General features: G+C 39.4%; 2 protein-coding genes across 2 annotated transcripts; one reads left to right on the top strand and one right to left on the bottom strand.

The window, feature by feature from the left end:
* Positions 1-62: 62 nt before the first annotated feature.
* Positions 63-10,637, bottom strand: LOC122827924 (leucine-rich repeat-containing protein 43-like). The gene is made up of 12 exons (XM_044111043.1): positions 10,317-10,637; positions 10,024-10,236; positions 8,617-8,727; positions 8,143-8,282; positions 5,254-5,492; positions 5,003-5,166; positions 3,334-3,517; positions 2,550-2,689; positions 2,376-2,471; positions 636-827; positions 416-509; positions 63-337 (listed from the first exon to the last, which is right to left on the bottom strand). Exons 1-12 carry the CDS (start codon positions 10,401-10,403, stop codon positions 177-179), a joined length of 1,821 nt encoding a protein of 606 aa, XP_043966978.1. The 5' UTR covers positions 10,404-10,637; the 3' UTR covers positions 63-176.
* Positions 6,475-6,801, top strand: LOC122827925 (keratin-associated protein 4-12; the record flags this gene model as incomplete). Its single annotated transcript, XM_044111045.1, has 1 exon — positions 6,475-6,801. A coding segment is annotated over one exon (327 nt), but the record flags the coding sequence as incomplete, so codon positions are not given.
* Positions 10,638-18,783: the final 8,146 nt, after the last annotated feature.

Genomic DNA, 18,783 nt, shown 5'->3' on the forward strand with positions numbered 1-18,783 from the left:
TCCTTCCTACAGGGAAACTGATGTAGATGTTTTTTACACCACACTGAGAAAATGCCGCTGTGTAAATTGGCCGGCTGTGCATTTAATTTCATACTGTTGAAATAAAGTTCTCATGGCTTGAAGAACACATTCATATCTTTTTATGAATACTTTCATGTCAACCTCAGCTCTGTGATTTAGCTGTTTTCTGCATCCGTTACGACACGAAAAGCGTCAGGCGCCGACTTCCATTTCTCCAGCTCCACACTCAGCTCCACAGTCACCGGTACCGGAGGGACCGGCACGGACAGGATTGTGTGTTCATCCATGTCACGTTTCTTTGCGTCTTTCTTCTTCCCTGCGGTGCAGAAGGAGAGCAGGTGAAGTCCTGAGCAAACATCGTAAGTGATGCAGAGTAACTTTTACTCATATTTACCTTTCGGACTTTTCTGAGGTGTGGCGTCTTTACTTTGTTTCTGCTTTGCTTCCTTGTCCTTTTTCTTGTCTCCTTTCGTTTTCTTTTCAGTTTCCTAAAGATGAGTTAAAACAAGCTGCATGTAAACCAGGTTCTCCATCTTAGCTGATAATTCATTCACGTTGTTGCTGTTCAGCCTGTGTGGGTGATGGGTTTAATGGACAATGCAACGTAAACTTGCCTCCTCCTGTTTCGGTGGAGGTTCTACATGCAGCGGACCAAAGTTGCAGACAGTTTTGACCCTTTGACCCCCATGGACCAGGCTTTGCAGAGGGATGTGAACTGAGTTGAGTAGTTTTCTGATGGGTGGATCGTGGATCAGTTCTGGAGGACCTCTTCTCCTTTTGTTCATAGGTTTGGGAGGCGTTTTAACCTGAAAAAGAGAACACAAACTTGATGTCATATGAATGCTTTTCTCTTTTAACATCATCTAACTGCACTTTTGCTTTTGTTAGAAACTGCATTTCATGTATAAATTTCTGCTTATTACAAAAACAGTTGTTTTTATCAAACAGATTAATTATACTGACTAAAAGCAACACCGAACACTAAGAAGAATATCTCAACTCTTGAACCTGCACGAATAAAATATCAGTTTTATCAACTAAACATTTTTAAAAGTTGCAACAAGGCAAATATTTACTGCATCACAACATATCAAAAGGTTGATATGAACTTCCATATTTTCTCTGAATTCTTCTGTCTAGACAAGGCAATTCTGATTCATGAAGCAAGTCCTTTTATAAATAGGAGTTCATTTGCAGAAATGTGAACAAATAGTTATAAACGTACTGAATGATGTGTTATCAGCTTCATAAACTGAATGATGCATTTGCAGTAGAAGTGTTACTAGATGGAATAAAGCCTAAAAATTAGCCCACCGTTTATATGGCTGCTAAATGCTTTTAGCTAAATTCTACTACAGAGATTTTCTTTTTGTTTTACTTTCTTCAAATTTGTAAGTTTAGCTCCATCTTCTTAGCATTACCATTAGCCTCACCAAACTTTTCTTAGCTCTGCCCACAGATTTGCTGTGGGACTGAGAGTTTATGACCTGATGTCTCCAGGCGTTGCTTCAGAACGTGAAAACACCTGCATGTAATTGGTTACAGATGAAAGTGACGCATTTAGTTACTTGGAAATTGCACCCCAGGATGAGCCAGACGTAGAAAGGTGAACAAATCTCATCATGGAACCGCAGCTCGGCGAATTTCTTCATTTCTTCCATGTTGTCACAACACAAGGAAGCAGGAATTTTAAGGTGTAGCTAAAATACATCCATAGGTGTGGCTCTCAATTGTTGTGAAGCCTACAAAGCGATGACATCATTTTCTGGGTTTTCCAAAATTGACTTAAAGGCTGAGTAATCTTAGAAAATGTATAATTCTGAATTTGAAGCAAGTAAATAAATCTGTGGTGATAAATCACCTATTTGCTATAGTAGTTTGGCTTTGCTATCAGTGAGCTCCAAACACATGGAAATATATATATATAAACTTGAATTTGTGTTATTCAGACCAAACTAGTGGTCTAAATAGCAGAATTCAGGTCTTTTTCAATGCAGCATCATCTTTTTACAAAACCAAATTCCTATTTAGAGTTTAAATTAGCCAACTCATCTGACTTTAAGATGGTTTTGATTCGTTTCTGGTTAAACAATTAACCAGAAATGATTCTGGTTAATTGTTTTTTTCAGCCAGAATTGCCTCCACAGTGCACTGTGAGTGAACTTAACCTGCATTATTCACTCTCTTCTAGTTCTTTTATGCTTTTGTTACAATCGTTTTGTCTTGTGATCGTTCGAAGTGGGTTTTTGTTGTTTAATGGTTGCAACATGTGGTTTACAGTTTATCAACAAAATGGATCATTGAATCTGTTGGTTACAGTTTGTGGTTTCATGGTAATGAAATAATAAACTCACTTTCTTTTCATTCTTTTCATTCTTTCCTTTCTTCCCTTTACCTGGGCTGGCTCTGACCTGCTGGGGTTCTTCAGAGGGCGGAAGCCACGACAGAGTCTAGAATATCAGATGTTTAAAATAAGCCGGGACACATTTTTCTGCCTAAAACTTCCCAGTGGGTATTATTTCCTGTACCTTTTCCTCCATGAGGTCGAGACGAAGTCCTTGGATAAAGAATTTCTTCAGGGCTCCCAGGCAGCTGATGCTGTATGTCAGTGTGTAATTCAAGTCCACGCACTCGATGCATGACAGTTTTGGTGTTGTGTACAGCAACACTTCAAATAAAAGGATAGTTAAAGAGAGAAAATTATTTTGTCACAATTTCAACAGATCAGAGGAAGCTGAACTGAGGACAAAGTTGACGCCTGCTCTGCACCCCCAGAACCAGAACCAAACAAGGAGAAGCAGCATTTAGCATCTATGCACCACAAATTTGGAACAAACTTCCAGAAAACTGTAAAACAGCTGAAACACTGACTTCCTTTAAATCTCAACTAAAAACCCACTTGTTTAGAGTTGTATTTGAAACGTAATCATTTGCAGGTTTGTTGACGGAACCTGACTTGATGTTGTGTTTTGATTGTTGATTCTATGTTGCATTGTGTTTCTGTGTTTGATTTGATGTAAAGCACTTTGAAATGCCTTGCTGCTGAAATGTGCTATACAAATAAAGTTTGATTGATTGATTGATTGATTGATTGATGAGGCAACTAAAGGACCGTCTCTGATGTCTGTCCTCTGAGTGAATCAGACCATCTCTGTTTTACAGAGCGGATTATTAACACATCGGGCTTTTAACCCTTACAACCTCTCAGTGACTAATACGATTTTTTAAATCTGTTTTTAAACCGCCACTTCAGCTCTGTAATAATCTGGAGACCTAAAAAGTGCAAAGCGTTAAAGACAATCGTGTTCTCACGTTGTTCAGTAACATCAGCAGTGACTGCGGGGTCAGCAGCATCCGGGACGGCAGCATCCGGGACGGCAGCATCCGGGTCGGCATCGTTTTTCCCAGAGTTTCTATCTGATCCCGGGTCTGGACAGACAGAGTTGTCCTCTGTTACATGAGACGACGTGTCCAGTTTAAATTCTCCGTCTTCTCCCTGCAAGCGACGAGACGAGAACAGGAAAGGTTGTGAAGTATAATTGTGGATCGTACTTCCTCAAGTAGGAAAACTGTACAGAAGTATGAAGTATTTTGACTTTCATACAGTTTCCTTTCATGTTGTTGGTTTGCTTGGTAACTGTTTCTCTTTTTGAGTCAGAGATCATCTGATACAAAGTTTTTAAGACGCAAGATGACAAATGTTGGAAAATATTGTAATAGTATCTGAAACTGTAACAAAGGAGGATAATTTTATGCTTTGAATTTTTAGTCATATATGAAGTTTGGTAGTTCTAACTCACCATAGGTTGAGTTTTCTCTCGGGGAAAGTCCAGTTCTGGTCAGATGTTTATTTACAGTCATTACTGGTGTGAATGTCAAAATCACTTTTGACTTTTGATGTGGAATTAAAAATACAAGTTTAGTGATTTTTGAAAACAAGAGTCCTTTTAGACTTTATGGAGTGATTTTCTGATGATAAGTGATTCACCATGACTAAAGCGGAATGAATGAAAATACCCTGATTAACGTTTGGATAAAAGTTTGTCACTAAGTGACAAATTGACTGCATGTTTTTATCTGATACAACTCTACCGGCTGTGTAACAGTAAAGACGAATAATTAAGATAAAATTGTTGTTTTATGACTAGAAGTGCTAAAGCAACTTTGTAAATTGTCCATGAAATGAGTTATTACTATCGGGCTACATCACTGTCTGTTTTTAGATCATTTCCTGTAACTCCTTGCTTTGCTTCGACTTTAGACGACAGGATGAGATGTTGACTGGAGATTTTTACAGCCCGGCTGGTTATGTAATTTATATTCTGATGTTTTAAGTTTTTGTGTCTTTGTAATTGTAATTTTCATGTTTTTTATGTTCTTTTTACAGCAACTTTGATCCTTATGGTAACATAAAGTGCTTCTCCGATGAAGCTGTATTGGACTAAAATCTTTAAAATGTGGTCAAATAAGAAAAAGAATCAAGAATAAACAATAAGAAAAAAAATTAAGACTTTTTTGGTTTTGTTTCTCTTTTTCTGGAAAAAAAATATGACAAAGGGTGGCGTAAGGAAACGATCATTTTAAAGTGTTTAACATTTTTATTTGACCTGTTTTTATATGGATTGTCTAAATGAAATCCAAAATAAATAGAGAAACCTCCTTTGATAAAACAAAGAAAATTACAAACAGCAACAATATAATATAAGTCAGATATTGGACTCAATTGAATAAGATAAAGCTCTTTTTTTTCTCCAAGTCCTCTTAAGGGTTTTATAAATCTGTCCCAAATGTTGAAACCCTAAACATGAAAGTTTTGAGGCCCAACAAATATTAAGCTACCTGAGTTATTATTCTGATCAGATGAAATCCTTAAATCAGAAATAAAACACAATGTCAATGAAATTACAGTTTCTGCTCATTTTTTAGAACTGTGTTAAATTGAAGGTGTACATGAAACTGAGGAGCAGGAAGGACAAATCACCTGATAATCAGCCGCGGGATGACTAAAGAACTGGTATGAGATGAAGTATTTGTAGGTGACGATTGGAAACTCAACAACCTTTTTATCCACATGCATGAGCGGGTCTGGTATACCCCGCAGCCTGGTCAGACTCAGTGTGACTGATGCCACGTCCACCACCAGCTCTATGACAGCAAAGGAGATGCTGATCTCACAACAGGCTTACACTTCCAATGCGCTAAATGAGACATTTTCATTTCATGCTCTCTCACCATTCATCCTGGCCAAGCCGAAGAAATTATACCTATCCTCTGTGGTGAGCCATGAGGCGTCCAAGCAGGCGAGCTCTGGGAGGCTGTCCACAGTGAAACCTGGATACGATGGCGCCATTGTGAAGGGGTTGCCCTTGAGCGACAGGGTCTTGAGGCACGGGAGGGTTTCTAAGGCGGCTATCAGAAATTGCTGCTCTTGGAAGTTACAGTTGCTGAGGTCCAAACACGCCAGATGGGGCCTGAGGGCAGAAAGAGGCAGGAAGGTTTTCCCAAAGCAGCAGCAGGACTCGCTGCAATTCAACCTGCTGCAATTCAACCTGCTGCAATTCAACCTGCTGCTATTCAACCTGCTGCAATTCAACACCCCGCAATTCAACCTGCTGCAATTTAACCTGCTGCAATTCAACCTGCTGCAATTCAACCTGCTGCAATTCAACCTGCTGCTATTCAACCTGCTGCCATTCAACCTGCTGCAATTCAACCTGCTGCCATTCAACCTGCTGCAATTCAACCTGCTGCAATTCAACCTGCTGCAATTCAACCTGCTGCAATTCAACCTGCTGCCATTCAACCTGCTGCCATTCAACCTGCTGCAATTCAACCTGCTGCAATTCAACCTGCTGAAATTCAACCTGCTGCAATTCAACTTGCTGCAATTCAACCTGCTGCAATTCAACCTGCTGCAATTCAACCTGCTGCCATTCAACCTGCTGCAATTCAACCTGCTGCAATTCAACCTGCTGCAATTCAACCTGCTGCTGCAAATCTACCTGCTGCAATTCAACCTGCTGCAATTCAACCTGCTGCCATTCAACCTGCTGCCATTCAACCTGCTGCCATTCAACCTGCTGCCATTCAACCTGCTGCCATTCAACCTGCTGCCATTCAACCTGCTGCCATTCAACCTGCTGCCATTCAACCTGCTGCCATTCAACCTGCTGCCATTCAACCTGCTGCCATTCAACCTGCTGCAATTCAACCTGCTGCCATTCAACCTGCTGCCATTCAACCTGCTGCAATTCAACACCCCGCAATTCAACCTGCTGCAATTCAACCTGCTGCAATTCAACCTGCTGCCATTCAACCTGCTGCAATTCAACCTGCTGCAATTCAACCTGCTGCAATTCAACCTGCTGCCATTCAACCTGCTGCCATTCAACCTGCTGCAATTCAACCTGCTGCAATTCAACCTGCTGCAATTCAACCTGCTGCAATTCAACCTGCTGCAATTCAACTTGCTGCAATTCAACCTGCTGCAATTCAACCTGCTGCAATTCAACCTGCTGCCATTCAACCTGCTGCAATTCAACACCCCGCAATTCAACCTGCTGCAATTCAACCTGCTGCAATTCAACCTGCTGCAATTCAACCTGCTGCAATTCAACCTGCTGCCATTCAACCTGCTGCCATTCAACCTGCTGCCATTCAACCTGCTGCAATTCAACCTGCTGCCATTCAACCTGCTGCCATTCAACCTGCTGCAATTCAACCTGCTGCAATTCAACCTGCTGCAATTCAACCTGCTGCAATTCAACCTGCTGCAATTCAACCTGCTGCAATTCAACCTGCTGCCATTCAACCTGCTGCCATTCAACCTGCTGCCATTCAACCTGCTGCAATTCAACCTGCTGCAATTCAACCTGCTGCAATTCAACCTGTTGCAATTCAACCTGCTGCCATTCTGCTTAACCAGCTGCTGACAGCTGCAGTGTAAAAAAAATATATGTTTTTTACATATTAAAACTGTCAATATGTGGTGAAACTGTGATATGAGACGGATAATCTGAGAAAAATATTGAGCTCCTATTGAGTTCCTTTCATGTGAACAAATACACTGTCCTGCCAGACACAACCAATCAGAGGCAGAAGGAGGGCTGTCAATCACTCTCGTGTTCAGGCTACAGTGGTGAATGCATGGCCACCAATCATGACAGAAAGGGATAAAGCCAAAAAACGTCACACAGGAATGAGATCAATCCCAAATGCTTTCATGACAACATCTGGGTTCCTACCAGAAAAAAGATCCTGAAAACTGAGCTGAAGAAGGCAAATGTCAAAAGGTGTGTTAACTTTACTGGTTTTAACGGACCTCTGCCTCGTTAATAAAAGCACATTAACATTTTTAAGAAAAGGGTAAACTAACAGAGCACCTCGGTTTCCACATATGAACATTAAAAAAGTGCTTTTCCTGAATAAATATTGGTTAAAAAAAATGTCATTTTACTTCTGTCCAATCTGAATGAGGTTAAGGAAATTTGCACAAAACTATGTGTAAAACTCATCCTGCCAGGGAGCCACAGAAAGTGATTTCTGCCTGCTGCCCAAGTCTGTGCTAATTGATTCAATTTGTTTCTGCTCTGGGGTTGCACAGTGGTGCAGTTGGTAGAGCTGTTGCCTTGCAGCCTTGGGGATCAATAAAGTCTATTCTATTCTATTCTATTCTATTCTATTCTATTCTATTCTATTCTATTCTATTCTCAAATGTTTGTTTGCTGTGTAATTATTAAATAATATGAGCTATACAAACTATAAATCTCCTGTGTCTTGCTGACTTCTTTTTTTTTTTACTCACTGAATAATCAGTGATTTTATACAAACATAAACTCTTTTGCTGAAGCCAAATCAAAGAGTCCCTGAGGTTTCTGCCCCCGGCTCCGTCTCTGGGCTTCAGTGGGAGTTCCCTCAGAAATCTGCTGTCGAAGCAGAAAAAGCTACAGTGCAGTGAAACAGGCTGGCATTACGGGCTTTCACATCCTTACCTCATGAGCAATCAAAAAGCCCACAGTTGTAACTGAGCTTTCTTTTGACCTGGTTTTGGGTCACCTCTTTCAAAACCGAACAACTTCCTGCATGTGCTTCGTCTATGTGTGTCTGTATACATATATTAACCAGTGTCTTCCTGTAAGATCGCAGATGTCTTGATGGGAACCCAGGCTGTTTGATCCGAGGCCCAGGTACTTCAGCTGAGGAGGCGGACTGCTTGCGAGGCCGCTCACCGAAGTCAATCGATTTGCTTGCAGCTCCAAAATCTGTAGAAAAAAAACAACAACCTAACTTTCAATCAGATAGTCATCTGAATGTGTTGCAACATCTGCCTTTAATCTGCCTTCTAATTCCCTTAGATGAGTGCAAAGGTTTTGGGCCCTCAGTTCGGAGGGCCGAAAACCTTCATCGTACGTAACACCATGTGACGTGTGATGGCATCAGGAGAATCCCTTCTGATGTAAGGTGATGAAGGAGGAAAATTTACTGCTTCCTGCTCTGTGTGATTAACTGTGACTCGGCTTTTCTTAATATGTGGAAACTACAGAAACAACATTTGATCTGATAAGCGCAGAGCGCTGATGCAACACGTCAACGTGCCTTCAACGTGCTGGGAAGATGCTTCGCAGGAATTTCTGAGATCAAGTTGCCGCTCAGGACAAGTTCCTCCAGCTTTGAGAACTTCAACAAGCCTTTGTCGATACATGAAACCTGAGAGAAACAGATAAAAGTTTATTTGTTAGTTAGTCCCTTTCCGCCTGATGTCTGCGTGGGACCCAACATTTACTTCTGGGTCCACATTTCATTTTTTGGTAATCCTGTACTACACCAGCAAATTCATACATTAGTTTAATGTTGGTTGAGTTACAGAGATGTTTTTACTGCATCTTGTTCTAACAACACTTGAGTATTTATTTCAGTTTTTGCAATAGATACATGTTGGAGCTGCACAGTGTAGCGTTTGTTACGACTGCTGAAGGTTTTGCATGGATGTTCGACTTCTCTGGTACTTCTTCCCATAATCCAAAATATGCATTTAAGATTCTCTGGTTACTGCAGATTGTCTGGATGGGTGAACATTTTATAAACAGTGTGTAAACAAAGGTTGATCGTTTCTGTGTACAATAAATGATTACGAATTAAACAAGAAACTGTCTAAAATGATTCACATTTAAAACCATAATCTCTGCTGCTGTTCCTGCATTCTTTGGTCACTTTATTAGGTACACCGGTTCGATTGTTAGTCAAAACAAATCGCACATTAACCATTTCGATGGCTTCCTCACATGGTAAAGAAAGTTCAAACTAAGCATCATAATTTAGAGGAAAAGAGTCATTTTAAGTGAGTCTGAATGTGGTGACAGATCGGTTGGCCAATTTCAGAAACTGCTGATAAAGTGCTTGAAAAGTGCGCAGACTGTTATAAATGATTGTCAGGGCATCTGTCTGAGCTAAAGCAAAGTTTGGTTATTCAGCAGAAAAATCTCCCAAACTACAAGTCTACCTCGGATTAGCTAAAGAAATTGGAGTGGACTAGTCAAAGTCTGGACATAAATCTAGCTAAAATACTGCGGCATGACCTAAAACAGGCAGTTTGTGGTTGAATTAAAACAATTGAGCAAACAAGATTAAAATCCCCCTGCAGTGATATTTCGGACTCACCAATGCCAAAAGCGGTTGCTTTTTATTTGAAAACTGCTCCATTTTATTTACCCTTATCTGACAGTAACGTTTGTTTGATGATTAAAAACATTTAATTTGAATTTTTTTTTTTAAATACAAAAACTGGATAAAACTGCAAGAGGGGAGTCATTTTAACAGCTTTGAGTTTCATATTGTCTTCCTGTTTAACAGTGCTACAGCTAACTATATTTCTGCTGGAACCTTTTGCTGAGATCCCAACATTCTTGAATTCATTTGGTATTTCCTTCAGTCATCTTAAAGTTCATCTTGCACTGATGAACATGCCAGAGTAAAATATATCTGTGCATCTCTTGAAATACGTACATTTTTGCCAGTGATTCGTATTGTTTTAAGGTAACTCAGTATGAAATTCTTGCTGAGGCGCTTCGGTTCTTTCACAGCCAGCTCCCTCAGCTCTGAAGCTTGAGGGCTCCAGGTTTCATTGTACATCCATGGAGAGCTTGGGTACCTCAGCAGGTCCAGCAGGACATCTGGTGGCTCTGTTTCCGCTTCATCTGGACCATTTTTGGTCCGTCTCTAAGAGCAAAATCACAAAGACACATCAGGGTGGCGTAAACCTGGAAGTGAGGGTATTGAGCTGGACAGTGAAAACTCACCCAGGGGCCATTTCCGCAGGGGAAGTCAGTCAGACAGAGACTTCTGATCTTTTTCTCAATCGCAGCAGTGAGAGTTTTTGAGCTCATGAGGGTTACCTGAATCTGCTGTCTGCTAATGATGCCGCCATTTAATTAGCTCGGCCTTTAATGAGCTTCGCTGCGGTCTGCTGTTTGTTTACAATCCTTCACCTGTATCCAGGCAACAGGCGGAGCTCCGGCCTGAAGCAGTTTGGAGCGGAAGCAGCTCTCTAAGAAAAACCTACGCAAACGAAGACATGTTGCCCTCTCTGTTTTAGAAACAAAGCGCTCTGAATGAACCCGGATCAGGTGGCAAAACTGTAAAACTGCGCAGATTTATAGAACCTCAAGTAGCGATTTATGCTAACATGGTCCTGAGGCTCATCGACACATATAGCCTCTGACAGCTAATCTGCTAATAAAATACTTCCTGGTGGTTAAAATAAAAACAAAGCTAGAAAAAAAGAAGTTTGCAGATATTTTATAGTAAGCCACGATTTAAAAGGTGGCATGAAAAGTACACAAAGTTTCATAGGACTATGTAATTAGTTTCAGGCAATGGAAAAAAAAAGAAGAAACATTTCAAGATTTTGTTAAGGTTTCTTTCTTAGATAACCTCACTGAGTTTTTTCTCTCAGTGGTATTTAAACAATGTTCTGTGGTTGACGGATGGTTAGTTTTTAACTCTGCGTTTATGTGAATGTTTCTTAGGGTGTAAAATAAAGCATATTCAGTAAAAAAAATAAAAATAAATAAAAAAAAATAAATAAATAAAAAGTAAAAATGAAAAATAAAAGTGTTAAACTCAGACATCTTTCTCTCTATATTTGCTTGTGTTTCTTTCTCACTTCCCACTCTTGCATGGGGAGAACTTGAAAAGAAATTGAACCCACGACCGTCTTGCTGCAAAGTAACAGTGCAACTTCTGGCCTAAATTAGTTTGAGAATTTTTAGTGAGACTTAAAAATATGGATGGCTGATATGTTGACACTGACATCCGTATCTGCCAATATTAGCTGTTTTCTAACATAAAAGTATTGGTTTGATTAATTAAACTGGGCCAATATTAACAACCAATATTTATTATGATGCAAATAATATTGATTAATATCAGTTATCGGCCATAGCAGCAACAATAATAATAACGATATTGGCTCACTCATCCCTGTTGAAAACTCTTGTTCACAGAAGCTCTCAATCCAATCTGACTGAGAAAACATCCAAAAAAATGTCCAGCTTTTATTACAACAAAAGAGTTTTATACAAACTGTAAAATCAGGAGACTTCATATAAATTCGTGCCACACTTTTCAAATGTTTTTGTAAAAATATTTAAAAACCACACGTCCTTTCCTTTCCTCTTTACAGTTCTTTTATATAAAACATACCTTTGCAAGTCAACATGCTTTAAATGGATACTTACCATTCAGCTCATTTGAATTTAAGTTATTTCCGTTTAGGCCTACGCTATTTGATTAATATTTTCCATTCCCCAGTGGTTCAGTGTAGTTTTTAATCTAGTTGATATAGCTCAAAAGAAATGGAGTCAATGTTGAGAGATTGTGAAAAAGCTACTCAAATTGCAAATGCAGATGAACAGTTACTCTGTATCTCAGGTGGAATCATCCTGTTGCGTGTTATCCTAGTGGAAGGGCAGAGATAATGGTAGACAGACTGACAACTGGGAAATTCTCAGATTACGTTACCTTGCACATTGTCAGTCCAAATCTGAATATCTTTAGTGTCGTTATGGGTACGTGGAAACAGGAATCACTGTGAATTTAACACAAAATGGGAAGATTTGGAGTTCAAATAGACAACTACAAGGCAAGGAGAAAAACATGAACACCTTAAATGACAGATTTTTAACATAATTTAAGTGCATCCTACCAATGTCCTAACAACCTGCCAGAATGTGTTCATGATTGTGCTTCACAGTAGCGCAAAGCATTACCAGGCAGTTTCAGTCCCGGCCTGAGATAATGCACTGTGGTACTTTGCTCTGCCTCCACACAGTAAAACCACTATGGTGAGCTGTGCCCTACAACTGCAAAAAAACAAAGATCTATGAAGAGATACTTCAAGGTGGCGTCATCAACCAGCTGTTGGCATGAAAAAAAAAAAAAAGTTCCACATTGCAACCTGCTTTATAAGCAGCAGGTGCCAGTCCAGAAAGCACTGACTGAACAGCGAACAGAAACACTTCACACCATGAGTCTGGCTAAAGGTAAGCTCCTCTCAAGTCATTGGGGAGTAACTCTTAACACTGATGATTTTGATGAAACTGTACTCAGTTTGTATCTAAAATTATTGATTGTTACTTTTCTTTTTTTTTCTTTTTTTACAATTTTTTTATTTTCTTCATGACCCACTTTTCTCTCTGAGTATCATTTATCTGTTTTTGTTTGTGTTAATCCCAGTTTGACCTCAGTAGTACTTTGGTTGACTCTATGCAGACGACATCATCATATTCTTTTATGTCTACACATTTGCAGATCTCCTGCCTCTCCTCGTCACTGTCATTCACATCTCCTTGATGGGCTCCAATCCAGTCGGGCCACAAAGTTGTGAGAAGAAACTGAATCTACAGGCTGAAGTGACTAAGCAGTACCTTAGCAGTCTGTTAAAAGACCTCATCTATGCTGAAAGCGTATTTGTAAGTAAACATGCGGGAGGATTGTGTGATATGTGAATGAAAGTGAAAGTTTAATGTAAAGTATACTTACCACTTTACAGCGATTGTAAAGAAGTATTGTAATTAATGATTCGGATACAGTTGAAACTTGATATTTATAAAGACATGTAACATTTTCTTACTGATATAATTCACTTCTAACTGAAGTCAGACTGAATTATATCTGGGTCAGTTAGGAAGTTATTTCATCTGCTAAATAGCAAAAAATTAGAGACTTTCTTGAGTCTTAAAAGTTTACATGCATTATCTTTGTGTTTAGTACAACAGCCTTTTAAAATGTGTGACTTGAGTGTGGGTGTCCTTCCGCAAGCTTTTCACGTTAGTTTGTCCTCCTGACAGACCAGGTGAAGCTGAGTCAGGTGTGTTGGCTACCTCACTTGGTCAGTCCTTGGTCAGGTCTGTCCACAGACTTCCACTAGGACTGAGATAAGGGTTTCATGATATTGACTTTGCTGCTCTTTATCTACTAATTTGGTGGTTTCCTTAGAGTCCATTTGGGAGGCCTATTTGTGTCCAGGCTTTAGGGTTCTGGTGAATGTCTTGAGCTGCTGCTTCGGTGTTTCCCCATAAAGTTATTCCCTCATGACAACATCTGTGTCAAGTCGCCAGTTTCTCACAGCATGACGCTGCCACCCCCGTACTTAAGCACCACACGGGATGGTGTTCAGGCTGGCAGGTTTTCCCCTCCTTCGTCCAGATAACGCCATCTGATTTTAACTTAGACATGTCTCTGACATGTCTAAGTTTTTCTTTCCAAGTGCATTTGCAAGCTGCAGTCTGGCTTTAGTAATTCGGCTTCTTCCTCTAAGAGCGGCTTTTCTGCTCATGTTAGCGGGAGACTTCAGCTACAAATCTTCACCAGGACATTTGCATTTGTTTAATTACACTTTTCAAAATATGTTCTTTTCTGGAGCATGTTTCCTAAGCAACTTGAATTGCTTGAATTGAAGGCAGTAGCACCTTCAGGCATCAGATAAACCAGACATGTTGAGGTCCATAAATATCTTCCTGATATGTTGGAGGATTTCTTAAGATTTGCCTGTCACACAAGGAAGCAGTTTGTTTGAGATGTGCCTTTGAAACCAGTGACATTAACTCAAATATGTATTATTTCTTTCCATCACATCAACTTCTGGGCTTTTTCAAATTGGTTAGATTCAAGTTACTCTATGTGGACTTCTGGTTCTCACAGCTGGTCTCTGTCCTTCCACAGATTGAACACCTTTTTTACAACACCACAAGGGAGACGAAGACCGAGAGTCTGAAGCCTCTGGACGGAATAACCATTCCGACTGGAAACTTTAACGATTCTGGAAACTTTAACAATTCTGGAAACTTTACATGGAATTCGAGCCTCCTGAACTCCATGTATGAAATCAGTGAGTGTCTGACAATCTACCTGCCAAAAGTCATCGGTAACCTCACCAGGCATGAAGATGTAAAGACCATCATCCTCAGGTACACCAGGCCCTTCCTGGTCCCTTTTAGACAGCTGGCCGCAGGGATGAAGGACTGCTGGAAAGAAGGCAAGCTGAACGTGTGTCCCAAAAATTTAGCAAATAACCAAACGCGTTACGAGATGAAGGAATACGCCCTCAGCGTCTTACACACGGCTGTAAAGTGGACTGAAGGTTGCATACAAAAGAGCAAGTGAGCGATGAAGCATGTCATTTTGTTTTGTCTTAATTTATTTATTAAGTTATACATTTATTTATTTGTTATTTATTTAAGTTGACATTTAATTTTTTATCATTCTTGGATACTAATAATTTTATTTACAATGAATGGTGTGAATGATTTGATCAAAATGGACAAAAATAAAATGACCTATGCAAACGACACGATATTTTATTGATGTATTTATTCAATTAGGGTGATCTTGTGTATTCTTTGATTTCACGGCTGCAGAATAATGTAGGATGTGTTGTTGGTTCAAACCAAGACTTCAGCATCAAGCTGTGCTTTGAGCCCTTTATGGATCATTTCAGAAAGTCCATTTATGGTGAATAGAGGACATTTTCCTGCAGGATTTCTTGTCAGAGATCCATCAGCTTGTATCATCTCAGCTCTATTTTCTGCAGAGTTCACACACACATTTTCATCCTTTACTACAAATTACTTGTCCAGATGTCGTGACGCTGATGTAAGTCCATGCGTTGTATGGTTCCTAGTGGAGATCCGAGTGTCAACAGTTACAAAGTCGGCCTTCTATCACCTGAAGAACATTTCCAGGATTAAAGGACTAATGTCTCAGCCAGATCTAGAGAAACTCATCCATGCATTTATCTTCAGTCGTATTGATTATTGTAACGGCGTCTTCACAGCTCTGTCCAACAAATCAATCAAACAGCTACAGCTGATCCAGAATGCTGCTGCTCGCGTTCTGACTAAAACCAGGAAGATAGAGCACATAACACCAGTTTTAAAGTCCTTCACTGGCTCACTATAGAATAGACTTTAAAATACTGTTGTTAGTTTATAAATCACTGAATGGTTTAGCACCACAATACATTAAAGATTTGCTGCTGTTGTATCAACCTACCAGACCTCTCAGGTTCTGGTTCTGGTCTGCTCTGCATCCCCAGAACCAGAACCAAACGAGGAGAAGCAGCATTTAGCATCTATGCACCACAAATCTGGAACAAACTTCCAGAAAACTGTAAAACAGCTGAAACACTGACTTCCTTTAAATCTCAACTAAAAATCCCCATGTATTTGAAACGTAATCAATTACAAATTTATTGATGGAATCTGACTTGATGTTGTGTTTTTATTGTTGATTCTATGTTGCATTGTGTTTTTGTGTTTGATTTGGTGTAAAGCACTTTGAAATGCCTTGCTGCTGAAATGTGCTATACAAATAAAATTTGATTGATTGATTGATTAATTGAACAGGCTGAGTTTGACATGAAAGTGGAGTTGAAAGCCATGGACACATCCATGACCCATACACATACAATATGCTGTCCTCTTTATTCTTCAAATTAACGCACATAACATTCATCTGAATGATAGTCAGACTTGGAGTGTCCACTTTCCCAAGCACTCTGTGGTTGAGATCATCAGAATATGACCATATTCAGTAGATTTTCTACCTTTAATAAAATATTTTCACATGAAAATCATTCTAGTGCATTTGTAGCCTAAACATCTTCAGCCATATGCAATCAGTAAGAGGGACTAACTTAGATATTAAAGTTTTTTTCTTTTTTTTTTTTTTACAGATTTAATCAGATTATTACTTATTCTGGAAGTGTAGGCTTTCCAAAAGTTCAGAGTAAAAGTGAATCGTTTTCCTGTGACAGTCATACGCAGAGGAAAGTATTAAGTTGTTGATTTTTATCTCAAAAGTCCCAATAAAAGGGATCTCCGAAAGATGGACGAGAGAAAGTTCTTCATCCAAGCCTGCTGTTGAGACCAAAACCTCCTCTTGCCATGGATTTCCGAGCCGGTAAGTCTGAAGGTTTATGTTATTTGATCTAAACCAAGGAGCCTCGGGATCATCGATCAGAAGCGGCTGAAGTTGTGAAACTCTGCATGTCTGTCGTTCAGGCTGCAGCTCTCTCTCTCTCTCTCTTTTTCTCTCCCTCTGCATGTTCAGGTTCATTAATGTCTCCTATGTGCTGTTTTTATTGCTTTCAGTCCTCATCCCGCTGTGCGTGCTCTTTACGCAAGCACTGTGCACCCCTGTTGGGAGCAGAGACTCAGAAGAGGCCCCGAACAGCTCGGCGCTGAACGAAACCTTCAGCATGGCGCTGAACGAGATCCAAACCGCTCGGAACCACCTGGTGAGAATAATACAGCCATTACCATTAATGCAGCCTCCAGATTCATATGGAGATTTGGTGGAAACACTTCAATAAAAATAGTAAATAAATAGAAAAATATAAAAAAATAAAAATCATTATTATTGTATTACTGTGTTTTATTATTATTATTTAATTATTTCAAAGTCTCTGACTATTAATTAAAAGTGTTGATTTTACCATTTTATGGTGCGTTCGCTGGAATTGGAGGCAAATGTTTCAAGGGACATATTTTCAAATTAATAGATCTTTTTAAAATGTACATTATGTGCCGTTTGTGCTGTCAATTTTAAAAAGACAAATAATTAAAAATAATTCATTTAAATACCTAAAATAAAAATAACAGTAACATATCTATATCTCTATATACATGTTTTTCTTCTGATAATCGGCAGAAGTACAAAGAAACAGCGATGTTTTCAGTCACATGACTCGAGGTAGAAAAAATTACTTCAGATTATTTAGGTGCGTCTCAATAAATTAAGAAAATAATAATTAAAAAGCTTCTTTTATACAAGTAATTCGTAAAGTGAAACTGAAGATTCAATACCGACATTATTTCTGCTAATCTAGATTATGACATTTTATATCTGATGAAAAAAACTGTCACAATTACATAAGAACGGCGAAAATATATATATAGCAAAAATATGAGCAGATAATGTATGTCCATATATGTCCTTTGTACTTAATTGCGGCTGTTTTTGCTTGAATTATTGCAAAAATGCAGTGTGGCATGATTGATTTTGGCTCTAAAACACGCAGGTTGTAATATCTAAATATTCTCGGACTCTCTGTGTCCCACAGGATGATGCGCTTCCCGAACTCAACTGCTCGGTCAAGGAGGACGTAGGACTGAAGCAGCAGCCGCTTTCGGCCCGCCGCCTCTCCAAAGTCCACTGCTTCATGCAGAAGCTTTCAAAGTTGACCCCCGAGGTGCCGCATATGCTGATCGCCGCCCAGTACATTAAAGACGTGGGGCATAAATTGAGCAGCTGGACCCCTCAGAACTGCAGCCTCCCTGAATTCAAAGAGGTCCCTAAGGCTTATGAGTATGCTTTGTGTTTTCTGAACCGTGTGCTGGAAGAAAGACCAAGCTAGTCGAATCTCTGATGAAGCCTTAAGGATGATGCCTTTTGCTTTTGAATGGAGATGCTTTTTTTTTTTAGGATTCTAATGCACTAAACAATTAATATTTATTTAAAAACAAATGCTATTTATTGAAAATAAAAGCCAGACGTTTATTTTACTTGTGTTTATTTTAATGCAAAGGGATTTTACGAGTTGCATGTCAACCCAAATGAACTTGGGACACTTCTCATATAATGCATAATATATTTCTTAATCAAAATACCACAGAAAGGGGAAGAACGAATATGCAGATCCGATCTGCAGTGACATACTGTACAAGAAAACACATGCAAGTCTCACAGAAAAGGACAAATGAACCTGGAAACCCGCCTTTCTGTCAGAATAAGGTTAAAACAACTGAAGATCACACTCACAGCAGAGTTTGAAGGAGAAACTTGTTGCAAACAAGATTACAACTGGCAGCTGCTGCATTCAGATGTGCGATGAATAATCTGAAGATGCAGTAAACAATTTTAGTTCACAAGTAATCCTTTAAAGTTCCCATGTGCACAATTTTTACTGCACGATTGCAAATGAGCTTAAAGGCACAGCGTCTCACCAAGTCTCTGATCCAACCACTGCAAACAGCATCTTCAAACATAATTCTTAAAGGCTCTTTGCTGAAAATCTGCTGAATGTTCTCATGACAATAAATAATAAAATGTGGGGTTTGATCAGGTAAGCGAGCTGATCAGTCAGGAAAGACTCCACATGCTCCCCTTGTTGCCACTCGTGTAATCCAACTCCTTTCATATTTGATCTGTATATTACACTTGATGCATGGTTGCAATCTTTTTATCACTGCATCCTGTTTTTTA

This window comes from Gambusia affinis, linkage group LG03 (assembly GCF_019740435.1).
Source record: "Gambusia affinis linkage group LG03, SWU_Gaff_1.0, whole genome shotgun sequence".
Taxonomy (NCBI): domain Eukaryota; kingdom Metazoa; phylum Chordata; class Actinopteri; order Cyprinodontiformes; family Poeciliidae; genus Gambusia; species Gambusia affinis.

Coding starts and splice junctions, on each gene's coding strand:
- LOC122827924 (XM_044111043.1), bottom strand. CDS start 10,403: ATGAGCTCAAAAACTCTCACTGCTGCGATTGAGAAAAAGATCAGAAGT. Junction 2,472..2,549: donor TCGACCTCATGGAGGAAAAG/GTACAGGAAATA, acceptor CTGATATTCTAG/ACTCTGTCGTGGCTTCCGCC. Junction 510..635: donor CTCCACCGAAACAGGAGGAG/GCAAGTTTACGT, acceptor ACTCATCTTTAG/GAAACTGAAAAGAAAACGAA.